We start from the raw sequence: 23,867 nt of genomic DNA, 5'->3' as shown, positions 1-23,867 counted from the left end.
TTACAGTGCTGCGCCTATACCTATTACCGGTACCAAATTATAACATTTAAAAGTTAAGCCCAGCACGTGATAGGGATTGGAAAAAATATACAGAGTTCCGGATGAACCCGGGAAAGCTGTTTCTATTCAGCGACACATTTAAAAGGCTGGCTTACTTAGCAGCGACTTTGCTCTTAACACCGCAGTTTAATTGGGGGTGCTGCTGTTGGGGGGGGGGGGGGGGGAGTTATTTTTCTCTGTTCCGCTGACCTTGTTCCGCCAAACAGAATGGCCTGGTCTCCGATCAGGCAGCAGCACTGGCGTCTGCGCGGGCAGGGACCCTTCTCTCGCACCTCCATCCGCTGCCAGGTCATCGTTTCTGAAAAGCAGATGGAAAACAGTGGTTAGCACTAAACTATTTTTATTTTACCAGGTAAGGCCAACTGAGCTATAAATCTCATTCAGAAGTGACCTGGCTATCACAAATGATAGCTCAACGAAGTGGCTTATCATCATGCGAAATTTTTTTAGCGGCCAAATACTCTAAACGCGTGCCGATTCTAAACATGGAGGCAAAAACGGGATGGCCTGGAGAAACATCCACACGACCACGGGGAGAACAAGGAAATTCTAGATTTGAAGCTTTCGTGACTGCAAGGATTCATACTCTTAGTTCTTTCGGTAAAGTCACATAGGTTTTATTTTTATTAATTTCATTTTTTACCTACGTGACTTTACCGAAAGAACTAAGAGTATAGAACAAGGAAACTCCGAAAAAAGAGGTGTCAGAGTTGGGGTCGACGCACGCCCTCCTCTGTACCAGGCAAGGTAGTTAACACCTCACACCACCGCGGTTACCGAATAGACACCCATAGCCACAGAGCTGGGGGAGCTCAACCTCGCGGCTCGGAACGGGAGCCGGGGGCTTGGTGTCAACAGATGCGGACGTGGCGACGCACGCCTCTAAGCTCGCGCTTTTGGAAAAGGCAACGGCTTTGTGGAACACATGGAGATTTGCGTGAAAAAATTCCCGCGCCGCGTTTTCCGCCCGTTACCGCGTGTTGTTCTATTTTTAAAACTATAAAATTTTTACTTTACCAGGTAAGGCCCACTGAGCTATATAGCTCTTTTCAGACCCGACCTGGCTATCAGAAATGACGGCTCAACGAGGTGGCTTATCACGTGGAAATTAATAGCAGCCAAATACTCTAAACGCACGTCGATTCTAAAAGTGGAGGGAAAAACCGGAGGAACCGTAGAAAAAATCCACGCGACCACGGGAAGAACACGCAAACTCAAAATATGCAGGAGTTAGGGTTGGGATCGAACCCACGGCCACCTGTACACCAGGCGAGGTAATTAACAGCTCGCCACCCTTCGGCATCTTGTCGGACGTTTTGCGCCGCATGCAAGGAGATTCTCAAGAATGGAATTGCCCCAAAACATTTTATGCAGGGCAGCCCCTGACAAACAGAGTCTTCTGAAACATCGAGGCTCTGCTGGATGAATACATTCATCATCATCACGATCCATGGGCACATAGCTCTTAGGTGTCCACTGCAAATGTCGTCATTTGTTATTTTGGCCGTATCGCGTGTTTGGTCGGCGTGATATTCTAACGTGTTGAGCTTCTTCAGGAAATTACGAAGCTCACATGGCACATGATAGGGATTATTTGCACCTAAGATGGTACAATAATAATGTTACATTGAATTTGCATTCCACCCCCCCCGAGGATTTCACTCTCAAGTTTGCCTTGAACCCTGGACTGACATGCAAATGCGACGTTCCATCTCAAGCTATGACTTAACCCTTTTAATATATTTCACTCCCGCTCCTCTCCGTGTGAATGGAGATAACTTGATTGATGACAAAGGGTTTTGCTTGTCCTTTGCACGGTTTCAATGCTGCCCAAGTGAGGTTTGGACAGATTACAACATCTGCAGAAATTGTTTTGGCGACAAAATGCCTGCAACCCCATCGTAAAATGTAGCATTTCAATCTCGGACTTTGCACAGCGTTCACACCGGACGTCTTTGCTGCAGCATTGCAATGCTTATCAGTTGCAGGAAAGTGTGGATTCATAATATTTCCAGATACGCATCATAGACACACATCATATAAAAAAAATGATGCGTGACCGTGTGTTTTTCACACACTCTGCTAAATGGATAATGATGTACTCCCCCATGTAGGTCTTGGGTGTTGTTTGACCATACTTCACCGCACTGGTCAGTGTGGATCGGTGGAAAAGGGAAGCATAGACATGGGGAGCATTGAAATACAGTACAACAATAGATGTTGCTGCTCTGCTCACCATGTAGCCCCACAGCCTACAAATGACTATGCTCAATTTCTTGATTGCGTGTACTCATTCAATCACCCATCGAATGAGTACCCGCAATCAATCCCGCTTAGCTTCCGAGATCTGACGCCAATCCGGGCGATTTGGTCAAAGGTGCTCCATCTTCACGCGCTAACCATGCCGTACCTCTGACCCCAACCAAAGCAAACGTCTGGCACAATTAGTCACGTACAATGAGTAATGCTCCGTAGAATATTACACAGTTCCTGTCACGTGTATAGAAACCACCGTGTTTGTACAAAAGCACTCAAATAAAAAAAATATCCACCCAATTGAATTCGTACAAAAGAGGAGCTTATAAATAACTGGAGAGCTGCCTCGACCCGTGACGCTCCGTTCCCTTTTGAAACGTCAACGATGCCATATACGGAAATGATGCGACGCTGTCCTTCCGGGGAGTTACAGAGCAGGGGGGGGGTGGGGGGGGAGAAACTGAAACTGAAAAAACACAAAAAGGAAAACGAATGAGCAACCGCCCACACCCGCTGACGTCACGCGCTTTCTGTCGCACATTAGCACATGCGAGTAGCCGACGCATGCGGCCTTTGTGAAACCAGCGGCGCGATGATGAAGGACGTTTTATAACGGCGCGTGGTTCTGTGTTGCGGACGCGAGTCTATTTTTCTCCCCGTTATGACTAACGTATGAATGATGCGAGAAGACGAACAAGGGGGTCGCTGCAAGATTACGGTTTCATGAAAGAAAAAAAACATTTCAATGTTGTGCGCGACATCAACGCGCAACCTTCGCAGCGCGACGACTCAATGCCGGATCTCTCTTGGCTACACACAAACGTTAAAAGTAACGTGGGCTTGGGCAGGACAAGAATGCTACAAGAGATGGTGATGGCCGGAGGTCGAGACCCCTAGCTGAAACTAAATTATTTTTTATTTTACCAGGTAAGGCCCACTGAGCTACGTAGCTCTTTTTCAGAAGCGACCTGGCGATCACAAATGACATCTGAACGAAGTGGCTTATCATGTGGGAATTTATAGAAGCCAAATGCTCTAAAAGCATTTTTCTAAATGTGGAGGGAAAAACCGGAGGACCTGGAAAAAAATCCACACGACCACGGGGAGAGAGAGACACGCAAATCCCAAATATATAACATGGGTCAGAGTCATGATCGAACTCACGACCTCCTATATACCAGGCGAGGTAGTTCCCATCTCGCTACTGCGGCGCCCCTGACGTACGAATGGCAGACCAAAGGTACAGGACCCGAGAGCGAGTCCGTACAGCGGAGATGGGAGCGGTGAGATTGGTCACGTGTGCAGCTGCCAGATGGGTTGCTACATCACAGGGCCGCGAGAGACGCCGATGGCTCGGGGAGTGACACGATCATCCAGCGGTGGACTGAGCACGGCTGATAAATTATTGAGGAAACACCGATGGATGATGGCAACTCTGCGTCGTACGCATCTGAAACACTTTGCGTGCCCACTTGTGCCCCGATTACAAGGTTCTTTCACCAGGTATCTCCGGGAATATGATCAAAAATCCGACGTATCAAGCCGCCAATCTGCAGTTCTTAATAATCGCCTGAAACTAGCGTTTTACATAAAATCAAATTAAAATGCATGCAAACGTCACATCGCTTTGTTTTTTTTAATGAAAGACGTCAATTAATTGGCACTCCGCTTCTGTGAAATTCATTCAGTCGTAAATTCAAACACGTACGAGCCAATTAATGAAAGAGGAACTTCCAGGCACTTTACCTTTTTAATCTCCATAGTTACAAGAGAGCTATCGCCATGGCTACAGCGGTTTCCTAGACACGCACGCACGTACACGCGATCCCCCTTTCTGTGTCTCCAGCTACCAGAGTAGCCAAAACGCACGACGAAAGCAGAAACGTTGGTTGAAATGTTTGCAAAATTGTTAACTATTACACACCAACGCCAATGTGGTCAACCACTGAGGACCAATACAAGAACTGCTGGATAATATTGGCCTGGAAAGCCAAAAACTTTAAACCATTAAATATTTTTTATTTTACCAGGTAACTGAGCTACATCGCTTTTTTTCGGAAGCCAACCGGCGAGAAATGATAGCCCAACAAAGTGGCTTATCACATGGAAATGTATTACAGCCGAAAATTCTGAAACAACGTCGAAATTAAAAGTGGAGGGGAAAACCGGAGAAACTGCAGAAAAATCCATGTAACCACGGGAAGAACATGCATTCTCCAACTCCAAATATGCAGGCGTTCAAGGGTCGGGATCAAACCCACAACCTCCTGTATATTAGGCGAGATTGACGACCTAAAACATTCTTGTCTGTGTGTAATTACAGAATGGAGTTCTGCTTATAATTTATTAAACCCAACATCGCTGTGCAACAATATAGACCTCCGGCCACTGTACAGTTTTAATATAATTTAACAGCAGCTGGGATTAATGAAAACATTTTAATTTTAAATAACTCGTGGTGGAATAATGATACCATTGATTCATTGCTTTTTGCTTCTTAAGCTCACACAATTCATGCATTGAATTGCACATTCAATAATCAACGGTACACAATTTATGCACCATCAATCAACACAAAAGTATTTTTTTCTTAAATTACTGTTATGAATCGCAACTAATTCATCGAATCGCCAGCACGGGGGGGGGGTACGAATAATTGAACTCACGAAGAGTCCACCGATGTATTCTACACCTCATGTACACCTTACGTACACCACGTTTGTCAATCCACTGCTGGATGAGGGAGGGCCTGCTCAAGCCCCACACAAGTCGTGGGGGTCATTTGACCATACTTCGCCACGCTGGCCAGTGCGGCTTGGTGAAAGGACGGGGAAAGCACAGCCGAGGGAGCATACAAGTACAGGGCAACGGTGGCAAGATGTGAACTACATCGCCTGCTATGCAGGAGGTCATGGGTTTTATCGCGACCCCGACACCTGTATATTTGGAGTTTGCAAGTTCTCGCCATGGTCACTTGGATCTTTCTCTGGGTCCTCCAGTTTTTCCCTCCAAAGTTAGAATCAACGTGCATTTAGAGCATCTGGCTGCTATAAATGTCCAGGTGATGAGACATATCGTTTGGGCTATCATTTGTGATAGTCAGGTCACTTCTGAAAGAGAGCTATATAGTTCAGTAAACCTTACCTGGAATAATAAAGTTCATAGTTTTACTTTGCTGTGTTGCAGGTGTACATCTCACCTGGACTGAATTTCCACAGGTCATCGAAGTGCCTGTCCACCAAGGCGTTGTAGCCTCCAAAGATGTACAGCTCTCCCTTGTAGGCAACTGCAATGGGGAAAAAAACGAGTGGATAGGTCAGTGGGACACACACACGTAACACACACATATATAGAGAGGGTTCAAACGATTATTTGGTGAGCACTGCATTGGCAATGGTGTACAAGCTCAACTAACAATAAAACTCACATTTGTCAACAACCACCGAGACCTTAAAAGGAATAATGTACAATAGGCGACGTTTTGGGCCATGACCCTTTGTTTACTTATGTGCCGTGAAGATGGTACATCGCCCGAAACGTCACTGTTATATTTTTTCATTTAAGAGCCACAAGTGTTATTTGACAAATGTGTTGAGTATTTTTATAAACACACACACACACACACAAGCTCATCCATTTAGACATGAAGCCGATTTGTAATGCCCCTAAATTACATTCAGCTCAACAGGTGACAATATCGTGAAAGCGTTGATTCCATGTGCACAGAGCGACGCATGGAGATTCAGACCTGTGGCTCGCGCACACACACAACGTCAATTCTAAGAAAAATGTAGGTGTGAATCACTGCAAAGGAAAACAATCCATACCGGACCGCAGATTTTTGCGACGTGGGCTCAATTACAAAAAAAACGAGCAAAAAAAACTGTGAAGGATTGTGCAGAATAAGTTTTTGCACACACAGCGTTCCACATGCTTGACAGCATTTCAATTACAATCTAACCTCGTGTAATTTCTATCCATCGCTTAAGCGGGGTGTCCATGAACGAAACGGATCGCACCAGCGCACGCGACGTCAATCTGTTTGCACTTGGGCAAAAATCATCAATCAAGATTCCTTGCCTGAGAGCAGGTGTGGGTGGAGGTGGGGTGCTCAATCGCCCTTTTGATTTCCCATCCCCACGTGATGTCTGTGCTCCACCTTTTCATGTCCAGACGTTTCCTCCCTCGTTTCAACTCAACCGGCAGAGCTTTCATTATTGTGCCCTCACCAAAACCCGTTTTTTTCCCTTTTTCTTCCAAACAAGGTCTTCTAAACTCGGATACATCTTACAGTCAACCCTTCGCCAATCCACTGCTGGATGAGAGCCTCCCCATGTCGGCCGTGCGTGGTAGTGGGTGTCACGTGACCGTACTCTCCACGCGCCTTTCAGGGTGGGTTGGAGAATGCATTCTGCTGCACGGCTCTCGTTTGTCCACACACGAGCCCCCCACAGCCTATAAACAACCTGTTGTGCCTGGATGGTTGCCCATCTAATCACTTCTCCAGACTAAGTGTACCAGGTTACCAACGAAGGTCATCTATCGATTCCCATATAACCATCTTTCTGTACCTCTATTTTATGTGCTCAGCCCTGATTTAATGTACATAGCACATACATTTGTTTTTATAAGGTCCCACGGCACTCTCTGTATGGCATACTTTAAATCAAGCTAACTCTTCATATTTGTGTTTTAAAGTACGCAGTTTTATAGGCAAATTGTCCATAATTTATTGGCTGGTGCTCGTCTCTGTGCCGTATCGGTCTGGGAGTACAAGCTGCTGCTCGCTGTGCCCTACTCAAAGGCAGAAAGGCACCCCCTACTGGCAGATACCAGAGTTGTATCTTCACAGTAATCATGTAACTTGTTAATAATGTGAGCATTCGAGGTTTGAAGCGTTCCTATTCGTGTCTACGAGTTTAATAGCAAGCATGTGCCTCTTTGCATTTCATTGAACACCGTTTCAACTACTGTTGTATCTTTCTTTGTTCAATGGCCATATTAAAACGGTAACAGGAAGCGGGACCGGAGCAGGAAAACGTGGATTAAGAGATGATAACGCAAGTTGAAAACGTTATGGACCGTTAAGAAAAACACGGCGGCTTGGGAAGGACACGTCGCTCAAGGGGATGGAGGGCCGGTGGTGGTGACTGACGGCCAAATGAAGAAACACGCCAGAGAGTACCTCCCGTCACGGAGATGGAACGACGAGATCAGGATTTGAAGCTTTCGTGACTGCAAGGATTCATACTCTTAGGTTTTTTCGGTAAAGTCACGTAGGTAAATAATAAAATTAATAAAAGTATCATTAAAAATCACGACGTTTCGGAGGCAACACAAGCCTCCGTCCTCAGGTGGAACCGTCACAGCACGATTGCTGTATCAAGTACTTGATACAGCAAAATAAAAAAAAAATCACGACGTCTCCGAGGCTTGTGTTGCCTCCGAAACGTCGTGATTTTTTATTTTACTTTTATTAATTTTAATTTTATTTTGTACCTACGTGACTTTACCGACAAAACCTAAGAGTATAGAGGTGAGATCAGCTCGTGCGCAGGAGCTGGACGCATTTTCGCATCGCGAGACTGGCAGGTGTTCATCCAGCAGTGGATAGATCGTGGTTGATGATGATGATGACTGTTTAGATTCTCAGGTCATAGTCTTCACAATTCACTTTTTTCCCCAATTCATCAACAGCATCAGTGAGCATAACTTATCGATGTCAAATCAATAAACGTACTTTCATCAATTCCTGCCTACGAATTATGCTTTCCCAATTTTATCAGAATATCGAACATTATTCTTACTTTTTACGCTTTCCAACTAGGGTCGAAAGCATTTATGCATTTTCTCTGTCCATCACTAATGGGAGAGGGCACTGTAACTCTAATGATGATCCAACACAAATGTAACTTTCGTACACTATTGTGTTGCTATGAAGGACTTACCCTACTGAACATCGGCCACATTGATGGAAGGGTTGCCTGCAGCTTAAGACACAAACCAGAGTAACGCAGGACTATTTGTAACAACGCCTGAAGCACCTTGCCATGGAAGCTGCTCGTCAGAAATATGAACACGCATTTTACCGCGACAGCTATGAACTATTTTTTTTAATTTTACCAGGTAAGGCCCCACTGAGCTATATATAGCTCTTTCAGTAGCCATCTAGCCACAAATGATAGCTCAAACGAAGTGGCTTATGTGGAAATGTAAAGCAGCCAAATACTGTGAACGAATGTTCCTAAATGCGGACGGAAAAACCGGAGGCCTCGGAGGGAAAAATCCACGCGACCAGGGGGAGAGAGACATGCAGACTCCAAATATACAGGCGTCAGGGTCGGGGATGGAACCTGCGACCTCCTGTATAAGCAGGCGAGGTAGGTCCCATTTCGCCACCGTGGTGCCTCGACTTCCGTACCGCTCATTAAAATAAGTTATGGCGATGAGCGCGCGTCTAGAAGCTCCACATAACATCCGCGTGGCGCCGTGAATAACTCCCCGGGGGGCTTGCTCGACCGCCGTGTGCTTACACGCCGAGTGGCTCCTGCGTCCGTCGGGCGGCGTGCCGTTGACGGGCGGGTCGAACCAGTAGCGCTTCTCCGTGTCGAACACCTTGATGCGGTTGCAGTAGATCTCGCGATTGGAGTGCGACGGGCCCAGCATGTCGGCCCGCCCGCCAAACACGTACATCTTCTGGCCGATGAAGGTGGCCGAGTGAAAGTCCCGCCAGCGCGGGAGGCCGCCCTGCGTCGATCGAATCGGCGAACGCGGAAGAAAGTGGGTTAAGGAGCGGCTCTCGCAAAGGTCAACAAACAAAAGGGGCAAAGATACCCCCCAGGTAGCATGCAAGGGGCCATCTAGGAAAGGCCTGTTTGGCGAGAACCTACGATGGCCGGCACAGAGCACGAGACGGTGGCGTCGCTAGAGTCACGCCTGGCCGGCGGTCTCCACGGTGCTGCCGTTTACAACACTGCACGAGGTACTCAGAGGGGGGGGGGGGGGGGGCACGCAAATTTTTGTTCGGGCCAGTGGTGCGGCTGTTGCGATTTGTCGACAATGGCAGAGTTTCATTCATTAATATTCTAAAGTGTAACACACTTGCACTTACCCTGTGGTTAAAGTTAGTAGTTATTCTATAATCAATTATCACGGTGGCCGGATGGCTCGCAGTTTCAGAGCACTGAGCTGGCACCATTGACATCCTTAGTTTAAATTTCAGCATCAGTCTTAAGGGTTAAACTGGGCCCTCAATGGAGCAAGTTTATGGCCTCAGCCCAGTTGATGACTGTGCGCAAACACACACACAAAACCCACTTAACATCGTGAAATTGCAGTTCTAAGAAAAAAAAAGTTACGGCAAGGGAGACTTGCGTATAAATATACGGCAGCACAACTCTCCGCTATGTTTTAAATGAACTACCTCGAGTTTTAAAATAAAGGTGATGGCAGATCTTATCATACATTTATACATCGCCTTAACCAAGGCAACCGTACAGTGAAATAACTATGGTACAAGATGGTTGGCGAGAGGGCATGAGATTAGTGGATGTGATATGTAAAATGAGGTGGTGGTGGTGGCGATGATGTGTGCAATAAACGAAGATGGAAATGAGATGAGTGGATTGATGACGGGTGACCATGGGGAGTTTGGGGGACAGAGAAGGCGGCGTTCGTACGAGTGGGGAGGACAACAAGGGGAGAAGGATGGGTGGGCAAGAGAACATAATACTGGTAGGAACCTCCTGGTTACACCAGCCCACAGGGGATTATTGTGTCCGTCCGTCGTGCATCCAAAAATGGGAGGGGAGGGGCTGGGTGGGGAGGGTGGGGTTAGGTGGGGGATGGGAGGGGTGGGGCTGCTCACCCCGTGGTGCTCTTATAAAACTCAACGTTTAACCTACTCACGCCGGCTTGTGCCCGCCCTCAGTCGGGCATATTTGCGGAATACACCACGCCGCCGTTGACCCTGTCCATTGACCGAGCAACCCAACGTTCCTACCAGCTTCCTTCGCAGGAATGTGTTAAGTGGGGTTTAAGAGAAGAGCGGAAGGCAGTGAGAGAGGGTGATTGTTTGACGTGCAAGGGCAGTTTATTCCAGCGAAGACACTGAAGATCGAGACACTAAAGTTTGCAATATCATATATTACAAGGCAAAAGCTACCCACCACTAACCTACTCTGAAATAACACATTCACCTGTGTACCGATTTAAAAGTCAACTGGGCTTTGGTTAAATTCCACTGATGAAAGCCCGAGCGCTGTCCTCTACTGCCACCTAGTGGACGTTAGACGGGACACAGGCTACGGGTATAAATGTTACAATACACTTTCTAAAAGGCGGAAAAAAAAATCAAAGGAGAAATTTAGATTTATGTAAATAAATTTCACATGCGTTGGTTGTAAAAGTAAACCAGTGGCAGTGTAGAAAACTCGAGCGAAGAATATGCTTTGTCATTTTGAGCAATCTACGTAGAGCGAAAACCCAATTAATGTTATTAATACATCCAATCGCAGCAGGCATACTTGCAATAAAAAGTCTGCTCACCAACATGCAACGCGATAAGCTCCCTTTTTGTTAAGCTATAAGCAACTTACATAATTTTATCAATCTGTATTACGTACAGAATTTTCAGGTAGTATGGCAGAGTCAAACATCGTTTGGAAATCCTCACATTCTAGACTCTCTGCTGGTTGTGTTAGATCATTGTTCTTGACTAATTTTCAGAGGGAGGGGCCCACTTTCGCCGATGTGACATCAGTGTGGGTGAGGGCCACCGCACATTTGAAACCATTAGGCTTTGACAGCAGCACGGTGATGGGGGTGTTGTTACACGTTGCGTATTGTCGGGGGCTGCACGTCAAAGGGGCCGCACTAAAGGCCACCAGGGGCTGCCAGTGGCCCGCGGGCCTTGAAATAAAGAGCACCGGTTTAGACACCGTCACTGAAGCTCAGAAGAGTGGCCAGTTGCGGGCGGAAGACTGGCTCATGGCGAGGCAAGTCCTTCGGGGGAGGGTGGTGGAACGGGAGGGGATTGGGATTGCGAAGAGTTGGACCTTGAGTCAAACACAGCGCCCGGGGACCGATTCGCTTGTCCTTAAACGAGCCAACGCACATTTGCCTCCGTGACTTACGCCACAGTTGGCGATCGAGACATGGGGGGCGCGTTTCCATCGACGCCGGGATGACGAGCAACTTGCGGCAACGACGTGGCACGTGGTGGTTTATTAAAGCCCCGCCCCTCGCCCCGCCAAAGATTAGTTTTAACGTTTCTCAAGGCAAAACAACAAACCAATTAATTTGTATGATAAAAAGATATGGGCTCCAGCGCGGTTGACAGACGAGAGGTTTTATTTACCTCTAGATGTGGATGGATGTTCGTATGTATGTCTGTATGTATGTTGAACTTCTTTCGCACTGTACGCAGCCAACCGTGATAATCGGGAGGTGAGGGGGAAGAACAACAAACTATGGGTCTGTGTGAGTCTATGTTTGCTGAACTTCTTTTACCGCCATACATAGCCAACCGTATTCTTAGGTTTTTTCGGTAAAGTCACGTAGGTAAAACATCAAAATTAATGAAAATAAAATAAAATAAAAAACAAAAATCACGACGTTTCGGAGGCAACACAAGTCTCCGTCATCAGGTGGGACCGTCACAGCCAGATTAGCTGCATCAAGTGATTAGCTGCATCAAGTGATGCAGCTAATCTGGCTGTGACGGTCCCACCTGATGACGGAGACTTGTGTTGCCTCCGAAACGTCGTGATTTTTGTTTTTTATTTTATTTTATTTTCATTAATTTTGATGTTTTACCTACGTGACTTTACCGAAAAAACCTAAGAATATGATTCCTTGCAGTCACGAAAGCTTCAAATCTAGAAGGAATAGCCAACCGTGTCCATCTGAGGTGGGGACACACACACAGTGTAGATTGTCAAATATTACGAGTAATATATGTACAAGAAGAAGGGCTATTGCTGCAAAAAGTACCTATTTATCGATTTTTCATTTTAAGGCCAAAGTGTTGAGAAACTTACTGCGTTTTTTGTTGATTGTGCTTGTGCACCAGTGCCAACGCAGCAGCATCGCCAAATAATTTGCTTCGCACGAATACATGCAGCATTTATTTATATTACACGCATCAACGTGTCGGCTTTAAGTCGATCAGAAGGTAACGCAGCCAAACCCGTTTAACAATTTGTACGTTTCATACGTCTGAACCGTCTAGATTTGTAGCTAGCTCTGAAGTTTTGACAACACTGCAGTCGTAAAAAAACCCTCAATCATAATCGAGGCATATTTTTTAAGAACACTATAAAATAACCTTTGCAAAAAAAAAATCAACTGCCATTTAACTCACTCGATGTGTGAATGACGTCTTGTTTTGTCGATCCAAACGCCTAACCATTTACTCTCCGACGGGTCCTCGATTTGCACCGTGTGGTGTCACGCATGACGTTCGAAGAGTCGAGTCTGCTCCCGGCAGGAGGTGGCGCGAAACGTCGGGACAACGTGCCGAACACGCAGCACATGACCCCCCCCCCCCACACGAAAGCACGTCGGAGAGCTACGGCAGAGCAGCCGTGATAAACTACGTCGCACCCTTAATTTGTTTATGAAAGCCTGAGGGACACTCTGAACCGAGTTCCAAACTTCCCCCACCCAGACACGCTCGAATGCCTGCACGCACGCACGTACGCACTCGGCATTTAAAGTCAATGCTATTAAATATTTTTTTTCCCCCTTGCCGTTCCGGGTACAGCCAAGGACTGAGTGACACTGACAACTCTTCTACGAACTAAACTATTTTTATATATTTTTTATTTTACTACGTAAGGGCCACTGAGCTATGTAGTACGTGTTTTTCATAAGCGACCTGGCTACAAATGATAGCTCAACGAGATGGCTTATCACGTGGACATATATAGCAGCCAAATACTCTAAACGCGCGATGTTCATTCTAAACATGGAGGGTAAAACCGGAGGGACCCGGAGAAAAATCCACGTGACCACGGCGAGGGAGACACGCAAACTCCAAATATATAGAGCAGGCATCAGGGTCGCAATCGAACTCATGATGTCCTGTAAACCAGGCGAGGGAGTTGACATTTGCCCTCGCCACACCGCCGGAATATGCAGCCGTGCGTAAGTTGGGCGACATGACGTGCCGTCAATTTACAGAGAGCCACAGTCAGTATCTTGTCTTCACGTGCACAGTTTGACCACGCGAGATGAAGCTGCTGTGGTCAGGGTGCTTCACCCAGTGTTGCCGATTTTTTCCCAAACAAATTGTTAAGAAAGGATGGCTTTGTAAACTTAAGTAACGTAAAGTGATGCACAGAGCACAAGGCAGTGCAGCAAAATCTAATGTTGTACCCCACCTATATGCTCCCTGCCTCCCAACAATCCGCAATGACCAACCGTGATGAAACGATTGCACGTTGTCGTGAGACAACGTGCTTGTTAGGCCACTGCATTGGCAGCGGTGTAACAAGCACAAACTCACCAAATTTGTCAAGAACATTAAGAGATGATCTGTCTTATGCAGGAGGGCCACGGTCTTAAACATTACCTATTTTATACGCTTTCCATTTTAGGGCAGCGTTATCGACGAACGTGTTAGCGTGGTGAAAGTACGGTCAAACAACCCCCACGATAAGCTCTGCGTGGGGAGGCCTTCCTTCAGCAGTGCATTGATGGACGGGTAGTCGCGTGAAAATACGTTAACAACCGTAGCGCGGGAATCGCACGACCGTTTACTCACCAGTGCGTGGATTAGTGTCCAGGTCATCGTCGTGGTGTCCATTTTGTGAACGTCGTTGGAAAAACAATCGGCCTGTGAGAAATATACAAAAAATAAATAATCACAAACATCCTCCCCCATACCAACATTTATTTACCTTGTGCATATATTTTGTTGATACGCTGTACCTGAAAATCAATGCAAAGTCACTTGTAAGCAAACACAAGGGAACTGTTTAAACTAGAGCAAAAGGATAACCATGTCACGGCCTGTCAATTCTGTTTGAACCAAACATGTATTTTCCTTTATCATTATTCCAGTCCGGCCAGCTAACAAAGTCGTTAGAGCACATGCGGTTTGCAAACAGCAGGTTACAGCGTAGATTTGAAGTTTGCAACTCACCCTCCCGAAATAATGCGTTGTGTATTACATTTATTGTTTAACGTGTCTTTAACACGTAGGCATTTGCGACCAATATGATGAATACATTTTTTTTTGGTTATATCGCTGAAATATAAATGTGTCGCAAACCCACCTCCACCCGACACAGCCAATTAGTAAGGTGTGTCACGTGAACAAAATGTGCTAATTAGTTACTATTAAGTGGCACGTTTTGTTGTGGGTTTGCTCTCAAACACTCTCAAACACACAACCGGTGTGCTGAAGCAGTAACTAATTGACACTTTTTGTTTACGTGACAAACCTGACCATTAGCAATGTCGGGTGGAGGTGGGTTCACGGTGGCGCCACGGTGGCTAGGAGATGTTAACTACCTCGCCTGGTATACGGGAGCTCGTGGGTTCGACTCTGACGCCTGCTGGATATTTAGAGTTTGCGTGTCTCTCTCCCCGTGGTCACGTGGATTTTTCTCCGGGTCCTCTGGGTTTTCCCTCCACATTTAGAAACGTGCGTTTCGGCTATTTGGCTGCTGCAAATGTCCACATGATAAGGCACTTCCTTGAGCTATCATACGGAGCCAGGTCGCTTCCGAAAAAGAGCTATATGGCTCAGTGGGGCCTTACCTGGCAAAATAAAAAAGGTCTTTAGTTTTTCGGCACATTTGCACGACCTAACCAAAAAAACGTTACCATGTTTTACGTGTACTTATCATCATCAATGGTTTTGTGCTCAATGTCAATCTTCATCGTCGTCGTCTGGACGAAACGAGGCGACACACGGACGCGGGCGAACGCTGGGGCTTACCAGCTGCTCGTACCCGCCGAAGATGTACATGCACTTGCGCAGAGCCGCCGCGGAGTGACCGTCCCTGGCGCCGGGCACCGGGCCAGACACGTGTGGGCGCAGCCACCGGTGGGTGTCTGCGGGTTAACGGGAAAACACGTGGCACGCACGCACGCACACGCACGTCCGCGCATCGAATGTCGCGTATTTTTGTTGTTGTTTTGCAATCGCTCCCATCGCATGAGTTAATGGAGCTCAACAACGGCTTTTGCTTTGGTGCCTTGAGATGTCGTGCATGGCAGGTGCGATATAAATAGATACTTTTTCAAACACAGTTTCTGGGCATAGGCCCAGAGGCCCAGGACGTCAACCGTCCATCAACAAAAAAGCATCAGAGTAGTAAACAGATAAAGCGTCGACACGTTTCACGTATCAAGAGAGGTTTTATGGAGTGGTTAAATCGAGCACTCTGGCAGAACGATCAGCATCATTTTCATCAGCCAGGATCTATCCACTGCGGCACTCACAGATGTCGAAGGAGTAGAGCACGTTGCAGGCGCCATCTGTGTCGTTGCGTCCGCCCCAGACGTAGATGGCATCCTCCACGAGCACGGCCGTGTGGCCGTAGCGCATGTACGGCATCTGCTTAGGGCCGATCACCGGTGGCAGCTTGCTCCACCGCATCGACACTGCATGTTGTGCGTGTGAATGTGAGCGACAGGGCAAACAACGGGTGTCACTCAACTCGCAATCTACCCGTGCTGCGAACGTACGAGTTCGGCAAGTGACCATCCGTGCCCACCCACTTTCCCCCCCGCCAGCCCACCTCTTACGGTGTAATTCATCTGTTGAACCAGTGCAGGGAATTCAACATTGGGATTATTTGGACTCGGCCACAGCAATGTGGAATATCCACTGTCCTTGCAATGTTATGAACTGAGGGGGTGTCCTGAAAACACTTGATAACCCACATATATATTTCATAAATGACAACCCACGCTTCATCCGCTGCTCCATTAATGTGTGCGTGTGCGATGTGAACGAGCGGGCACGCAATGGGTGTCAATCTCCTTCGACTGAACAACCCGAGCAACTAACCACAAGAGAGGCGTGTGACGATTCACAAACCACCCACACCCCCTCCACCCCCTTGTGATTTGATGCAAGGGGCGAGCACGAATAACCTGATAATCCACATATATACACTTTAGATTTTAAACAACATCATGTCAAGATTAATTTAAACACTTGAGAATACACTTTGGTTTTGTGTCATCTCCCCACTCATGGGCATACAACTTAACCTGGCTGCAAATAATAGCTCAACGAAGGGGCTTATCATGTGGAAATTTATAGCAGCCAAATACTCTAAACGCACGTCGATTCTAAATGTGGAGGGAAAAACCGGGAGGACCCAGAGAAAAATCCACGTGACCACGACGAGACACGCAAACTACAAATATATAGCAGGCGTCAGGGTCGGGATTGAACCCGTGACCTATTGAATACCAGGCGAGGTAGTTAACGTCTCACCACTGCGGTGCCCGCCGAAGCAGTGGTACGGTGATTAGCGGCACCGCGCTGTGAACCAGGCAGCCCGAGTTCAATTCCTAGCCACGGCTAAAATTGGTGGCAAGTCATATGAAAGCTGGCAGTGCCCTACGACACCTATTCACCAACCCACACTGACCAGCGTGGTGAAGTATGGTAACATAAAAAAACCAATGACTTGCATGGAGTGGGAAGTCCTAATCCCCTTGGCGAATTGAAAATGGCTGGAATTCATGTTTTTTTTGTCTCATTTATATAGTTTTTTTTTTATATATAGCGTTTGTACAGTTGTTTGCTCCAATAGACTAGTTGTAACATAAAAAAACCGATGACTTGCATGGAGTGGGAAGTCCTAATCCCCTTGGCGAATTGAAAATGGCTGGAATTTATGTTTTTTTAGTCTCATTTATATAGTGTTTTTTGTTTTTTATATAGCGTTTGTACAGTTGTTTGCTCCAATAAACTAGTAGTTTCATTATGATTCCTGTAAGCGTTTGCATTAATCATAATAGATTCCTACAAACACAATTCAATGTATGTATCGTGAGCGTATTAATCTATGTTAACCGATTAATCAATGCCTTGTTACATGCCCGATATAGAAGGAACCCTCACCCGCTCACACGATACTTTGTGGCCTTGACAGATAAATTATTATATGATTGCCAACAGTTTTGGCAATGAACAAAAGGCCAAATGCCAGAAACATCTTCGAAGGCCAGTGTTGTTCACGAGCATGCCGAGTTTGTTTTTATCTGGGTGAACAGTTGAAGATGTATTGCTGTGCAATGTTACAAACAAGGCATTCGCAAACACGCAACCATTCAGACTCGTCAAGGCTATTTTAACAATGGTGACAACGCACTTTAGTTTTCAAACAACATTGGCAAATTTATAACCACGATGAAACGATATACAACTCACAGGGTATGTTGTATATATTTTTTATAATTTACAATTTCAATATTGGATGTGTTAAAGAGTCGACGTGAGAATAGGTGTGGCATGCGTATTTTGGACATTGTAGAACTGTGCGGGGTTTTAAGTTGTAGATTTTAACATGCTTGTGCTTAAGTGTGCTTACGAGTTTGCTACGTGTATGTCCCACTTCGTAAAAATCTTCCTAAAATAACAATCCACAAACTCAACCAGTTATTCATTTACAAACAGATGCTTATCGCAGGAAATATTATTTGGTGATGCTCCATTTGGCAGTGATGCACAAGCACAACCAACAACAATAATCTACACCATAATCTAAAAAAATACACAACATTAAATCGGGCTTAATTCATTGTCCTTACTTGACAAACATTATTTAACACGCACCCCCGATAAGCACTGTTGGCTACGTACGGCGTGACAAGAGTTCAACATACATAGCCATACATACTACAAAAGAAGCCTGCTTACATGCACGAGGCATGTGAAATGTATTTTAACAGTGGTAAACTTCGTAATACGACGCCGATTAAGGCCGCTTCTATTCCGAGCGACACAAACTTTACACGGCACTTTTACATCGCTCGAGACTCACCCAGGTTAAAGATGTGCACGTCAATCTGCCGCAGAGTCTCGTAATCTTCACCGGAGCAGTATCCGCCAAACGAGTAAACCTGCCAAAAAATGATCAATCGCACACCACCGGATGTCTCGGCACACGGCTTGGAATCTCACTTTATGGGATTTTTTTTTTTACGGAGTTCGGCTCCAGGGGGTGAAATATTACCGATGTAAACACCATCGTGTATGTTTCGAAGACGATGACGTGTCATCTCAGATCTCCCAACAAAAGCCACCGACCAGTTTCTCGGAGAGATCTTAACTCAACTCACCCCTGCTGCAGCGTGTGTCCACACCGCAAAATGCGACAACTTCATTTTAAAAGGGTAGGATCGTGGTTGGCTTTTGATGGAACATCTTAACGAGTGCCTCACTACAGTTAGCATTCCGTAGTTTTGAAATCGTTTATACCTGTTTAACAACCGTATATATACTGGACTGGACAAGTCTCTACAATTGAAAATATGCTGTTGAGTACCTGTAAACTCTTATAGACGTTAGGGAATCTGTAACTCCCTAATACATGTAATACAAACCCAGCTTGTATTTACATGGATTGTTAAATTATTTTTGTTACGCTCGTTTTCCCAGGAATGCCTCACCGAATATCAAAAAATTATTTTTTTCAGAAGGGTCCTGCAAAGATTTTATTGTTTGCGGCGCGTGATGTTGCTTCTTGTAATCCTCAGTTATTTGCAGGTAATGTTTTGAGCACTGGAATGTTTGTATACGCTGTGTGCTATTCATCTAGCTATGGCAAGGACACGGAGAACCCAGAGGGAACCCATGCAGAACATACAAACTGCACACAGACAGGTGCCAAAGTTCAGGAATCGAACTAGAGCCCTTCTTTGTTACGAAGGAAATCGATGCAAAAAAGTTTCAAAGTTGTTTCCAGCTCAAGCGCACGTGCGCTTGGCATCCATCACTTATGTACAGCCCTTAGCCAATGTTGAAATTTCCACATTTCTATGGTTGGGTGTGGGCAAATAAATAAATAAGACAACCACTGTTGTATAAATCACATCAATTGATGCAAACATTAAAACTCTTACCAAAAAAAAAGTAAGGGTTATGTCTACGGTCTGGATAATTATACAAGGTTGATTATATAAATTAAGTAAACAAAGTTGAACCAGTCTCATTTGGAGAAAACGAACACCCCCCACAGACGAATTGTGTTGTGGTCACAGGCAGGCCCCCTCCCCCCGCCGTGAGGGTTACATCTATTTATGTTGAGAATATACGTGCGAGCCCCAGCACTGACAGGCTAACAGGGCACCCAGGTGCTGTTCTCAGATTAGCGCTGTTAATTACATTTTCTCTTTACCATGCCCGCATGTGAAGTAAAAAAAACGATTATCCGTTTACCAACCTTCACCGACCTGCACTGACCAGCACGGTGAAGTAAGGTCAAACAAGTCCCAAGTGTGACACGGCGTGATGAGGTATTCATCCATATGGGGCAGAAAGGTTTTCAAATACAGTGTGACAATTGTTTAGATCTTTACTAAAGTTGAACTGGATTGGAGTATAAATTCCCATGACTTTTGGAATCGATAACAGATTCGGTAAACAATAGAAAAATGGACAATAGATTAATACCCCTAACTTAAATGGTCAAAGGACCTGGGTTTATATTAAATTATGCAACGTTTAAGTCAGAGTGGTTTCCCATAGCAATGCATGCATGGGGGGTAAGGGGGTGATTCATCACCTGTTTAAAGCCACGAGTCATTGGTGGAATGTCCACATTCTCATGACAGGGCGAGTCTATTCATAGTACAACCACTGCTGACTTCTCACAATGGGGTGGTGGGGGTCTATTTTATTTACTTTGAAGAGGATTAGGGAACAAGTCAACCCCCAAGCAGGATTCAAACCCGCAACCTTCAGATAATGACAGTGAGATATAACCACAGCCACACCCAGTCAAAAAATTATATACACAGAAGACATGTGCCAAGACAAAAATAACTTAATGTTCTGCCCAGGTCTGGTTTTTCCATAAATTAACAAACACCGTTTCCACCTGTTAATGAGTTGATGGTCAATCACAAAGAGGGGTGTGTGATGATGAAGAAGTTGACAAAGACATCGCAAACTGCATTTTGGTCAGTTCGAAGTGGTCGGCCTCATGGAGTCACACGGGCCATATGACAAGAATCCGCTTGCCGTATGAAGCGAAGCCGTGCGCCATATGAAACTAAGTAGCGGTGCGGTTTAAAACTGATTTGTGTCTAGTTTATTGTCCTTACCACGCACCTCCGATTAGCAGGGTTGTCCATGTACGGTGTGAAATAAGTTCTACATACATACAAACATGCATACAAACGAAGCCACGGGCAGTATAAAACTAAGTAGCGGGGCGGAGTAAAACAAAATCGCGGGGCCATGTGAAATCAAGCAGCAGGCTGTATATTCAGGCTCATGGCCCGTAACACAAGTCAGCGGGGCGCGCTACCTTGTGCCCAACGGCGACGGCGGCGTGGTTGACCCTGCGGGGGCCGCCCTCCAGGTGCGTTGTCCAACGAAGCATGGCTGCTTCCTGTGTCGCACCCACGCCCCTCCCCCCACCCTCCAGTGGCCACCGGGTAAAAAAGTGAACTCCAGTTGTGCTTTGGTATATATCCCTCGCCTCGTTCCTCCTCCCACCCCCTTCTCACGCCATCATCTCGTCCGTCCAGCGTGCACCGCCTTGCCCATGGAAGCGAGCGCTGCTTTCTCACACACTGACGACAGTTCGACGAGAAGCGTTGAATGATAATACTAACCTTGCCCTGGTCTTGCACGGCTATTTTTTTGGTAATCCACTGCTGGATGAGAGCCTTCCCATGCCACGCGCGTCGTGGGAGTTATCTGATCAAACTTCATTGCACTCGTCAATGTTGGCCAGCGAAGGCGGGGAGAGCAGACATGGCAGCATAGAAGTACAGGACAACAATGGGTTTTGCTATACTGTCCTCTGCTTTGCCTGTGAATGAAAGCCGCCTCCTCCTCGTCCCCACACTAAGTCATGGGGGTTGTTTGACCATACTTCACCACGCTAGTCAGTTTGGGTTGAACGGGCGAGGTTGGGTAGGACTGGTCAAGACATCACTCTTCATTCCTCACATTTATTTTAATGATCTACGACAGGGTTTGGCAACCTGTTGCTCTGAAGCCACACGTGGCTTATTAAAGAATGCTTCATGAGATTCTTTATCAAGGGCCACCACCACAACCTCCTATTCATGTGCGTTGCGGCTCTTGAAACACCGAGTTGTTTAACACATTGGAATAAAAAAGGCTTTTCTTGTTATTTTGGCTGCTGACCTCTGATCAATGTCGTAAAGACCACAAGGCAATTCTTCACAACATGCTAATGGATTTGGATCTGGACAAAGGCTGTGTGTTCTTTACACATAATTGCAGATTATTTAAAAAGTATGATTTTCTGGCATACACTATTAATACTATTATGGGTTTTTATAATTATTTAGAGCTTTGATTATTGACGTTAGCCATGGGCAGGAATCAAACTCACGTTGCAGGGTTCATAGCATGATGACCGCTAAGCACTCCACACCCTGCTGTCTTTTATTGTGCACATTCTAATCGTTAGGCAGAATATATTTTTAAAAAATACCTTTTTATTTTACCAGATATGGCCCACTGAGCTATATAGCTCTTTTTCAGAAGCGGCCTGGCCATGCTCAACGAAGTGGCTTATGTGGAAATTTATATCAGCCAAATAATCGAAACGAATGTTTCTCAATATGGACAGAAAAACGGGAGGACCCGGAGAACATGCAAACTCCAAATATGAAGGCGTCAGTGTCGGGATCAAACCCACGACCTCTCCTGCATACCAGGCGAGATAGTTCACATCTGGTCAACAACAAAACAAATAAGCATACAATGCGTCTCCTTCACATATCGGCCCCTTGTTTTTCACAGTCCTTCACTTGGTCAATAACTGACTGGACCCACTGCACAATCCGGTAAAATGTACACAACTTGGCGTGTAATGCCACTGCCATTACGCGTCCTAAAGTACCGTCGCCGTGAAAATGTCAGCGATTAAGCCGTGCTCGTGCGCAGGTGCCCGGCGGATACTTTCTATGGCAGGGCCGTGAGAGGTGACAGCCGATTTAGGACGGAGGCCCTTCATCCCAGCTGCGGACTGATCGTGGCCGGGAATCGAACTCGGGTCGATCGATGTTGTGATCGTCGAGGACGACAGGTTAGCGCGGGCATGGTGTCCTTCGGGGGGGGGGGGGGGGGGGGTTTCTGTCACGGGAATGTGGAATTCACGACGCTGGTTCACAGCAACAGCAGCAGCAACAACAAGAGACGCACAAAGCGGGCAATGACGTTGAACTGTGAATACCGCAATCCCCTTTGGCCAGGGACAAGGGGACATCACCACAACACCATTAATAGAACAAGGTAACTCGATACCAGAACTTCTGCGATACTCGAAGTGACGAACTATTAAGCGGGTATTAAATATGGGCATGTCATATGCCTGTTGTTCTTAGTGGGATTAACAAGTGGATGCAACCGCTTTAGGATGTTAATGGACGATATGATGATTATCATCGGACTGAATTACACACCTTATTACAACGTGTCATTCACATATTGGTGTCCTAACACCACATTAATACACTTTCTAAAAAATATAACTCTCGTCAGTTAGAGCATAACACACTTTATTCAGAATTATTTGCGTAACCTGGGACTAATATAGAATAACGAATAACTAACAATTTTAGAAGTCTTCAAACCTTGGAATTTATCATCAGGGCCCCCCCCCCCCCCCCCAATTCGAATCTTCCAGAGCCCGAGTAACTTTACACAGAGTAATTCGCGCAAATGAAGGAACTTTAATCGCTGCTTTAACTGATCCACGGAACATCGCTGGTGTCTTGTAGCGCATTCGTTGCAACACTCCTCCGGCAATGCAATAGGCACACACCCCACACATCCCACCCCCCTCTTAAATAAAGCGTGTGCCGGGTGCCCCGTAAACTCGTACAAAACCCGTGTCTCTCGCGCCATTACGACGCACACACCGGCTTACAAGACGCGCCACCAAGGACATAAAGAAGCACTTTGACAGCATTGTTGGACATTATATTACCAGCCGTGGGATTACAACACAAGCCGACAACGCGTGTTAGAAGAGTATTTATCCGCTAGAAATGTCCGCATAAGCCACTTCGTTGAGCTACCAACTCGTGATAGGCGGGGTTTGCTTGTTAAAAACAACTACGTAGCTCGTTGGGGCCTTACCTGAGTTAAAATAAAACACTTTAGAGACGACACTTCCTATGAACATGCGAAATAAGCCACGGCCGTTTACATTTCATAGACCGCATTGGAAAGCCCCCCCCTCCGGCCCCGTCTCACCCGGCCAATCGTGTGTTAACGTTGGCCAGGTCACGTGCTGCACTTGCGGCCAATCAACGCGCGTTCTCCTATAGGGGTGGTGGTGGGGTGCCACCACCCCCCGCGCGTATGC

General features: G+C 46.2%; 1 protein-coding gene across 3 annotated transcripts in view; it reads right to left on the bottom strand.

Annotated features, from left to right (window-relative positions):
- The window catches only part of KLHDC3 (kelch domain containing 3), a 44,430-nt gene that overhangs the window by 19,982 nt on the left and 581 nt on the right, over window positions 1-23,867 (bottom strand). The window contains exons 1-9 of one of the 3 annotated variants that reach the window (XM_078868184.1): window positions 23,639-23,733; window positions 20,823-21,090; window positions 18,333-18,411; window positions 15,772-15,933; window positions 15,266-15,381; window positions 14,084-14,155; window positions 8,850-9,063; window positions 5,516-5,602; window positions 250-358 (exon numbers count right to left, since the gene is read on the bottom strand). In XM_078868184.1, coding sequence (XP_078724310.1) covers window positions 250-358; window positions 5,516-5,602; window positions 8,850-9,063; window positions 14,084-14,155; window positions 15,266-15,381; window positions 15,772-15,933; window positions 18,333-18,411; window positions 20,823-20,897 — 914 coding nt within the window. In that variant the 5' untranslated portion in view covers window positions 20,898-21,090; window positions 23,639-23,733. Of the gene's footprint in view, window positions 1-249; window positions 359-5,515; window positions 5,603-8,849; window positions 9,064-14,083; window positions 14,156-15,265; window positions 15,382-15,771; window positions 15,934-18,332; window positions 18,412-20,822; window positions 21,091-22,456; window positions 22,477-23,638; window positions 23,734-23,867 lie in introns of those variants that run through there. The other 2 variants (XM_078868185.1, XM_078868187.1) reach the window with 2 other exon arrangements.

This window comes from Lampetra fluviatilis, chromosome 25 (genome assembly GCF_964198595.1).
Source record: "Lampetra fluviatilis chromosome 25, kcLamFluv1.1, whole genome shotgun sequence".
NCBI lineage: Eukaryota > Metazoa > Chordata > Hyperoartia > Petromyzontiformes > Petromyzontidae > Lampetra > Lampetra fluviatilis.
This window is presented reverse-complemented; position numbering and strand designations above follow the sequence as displayed.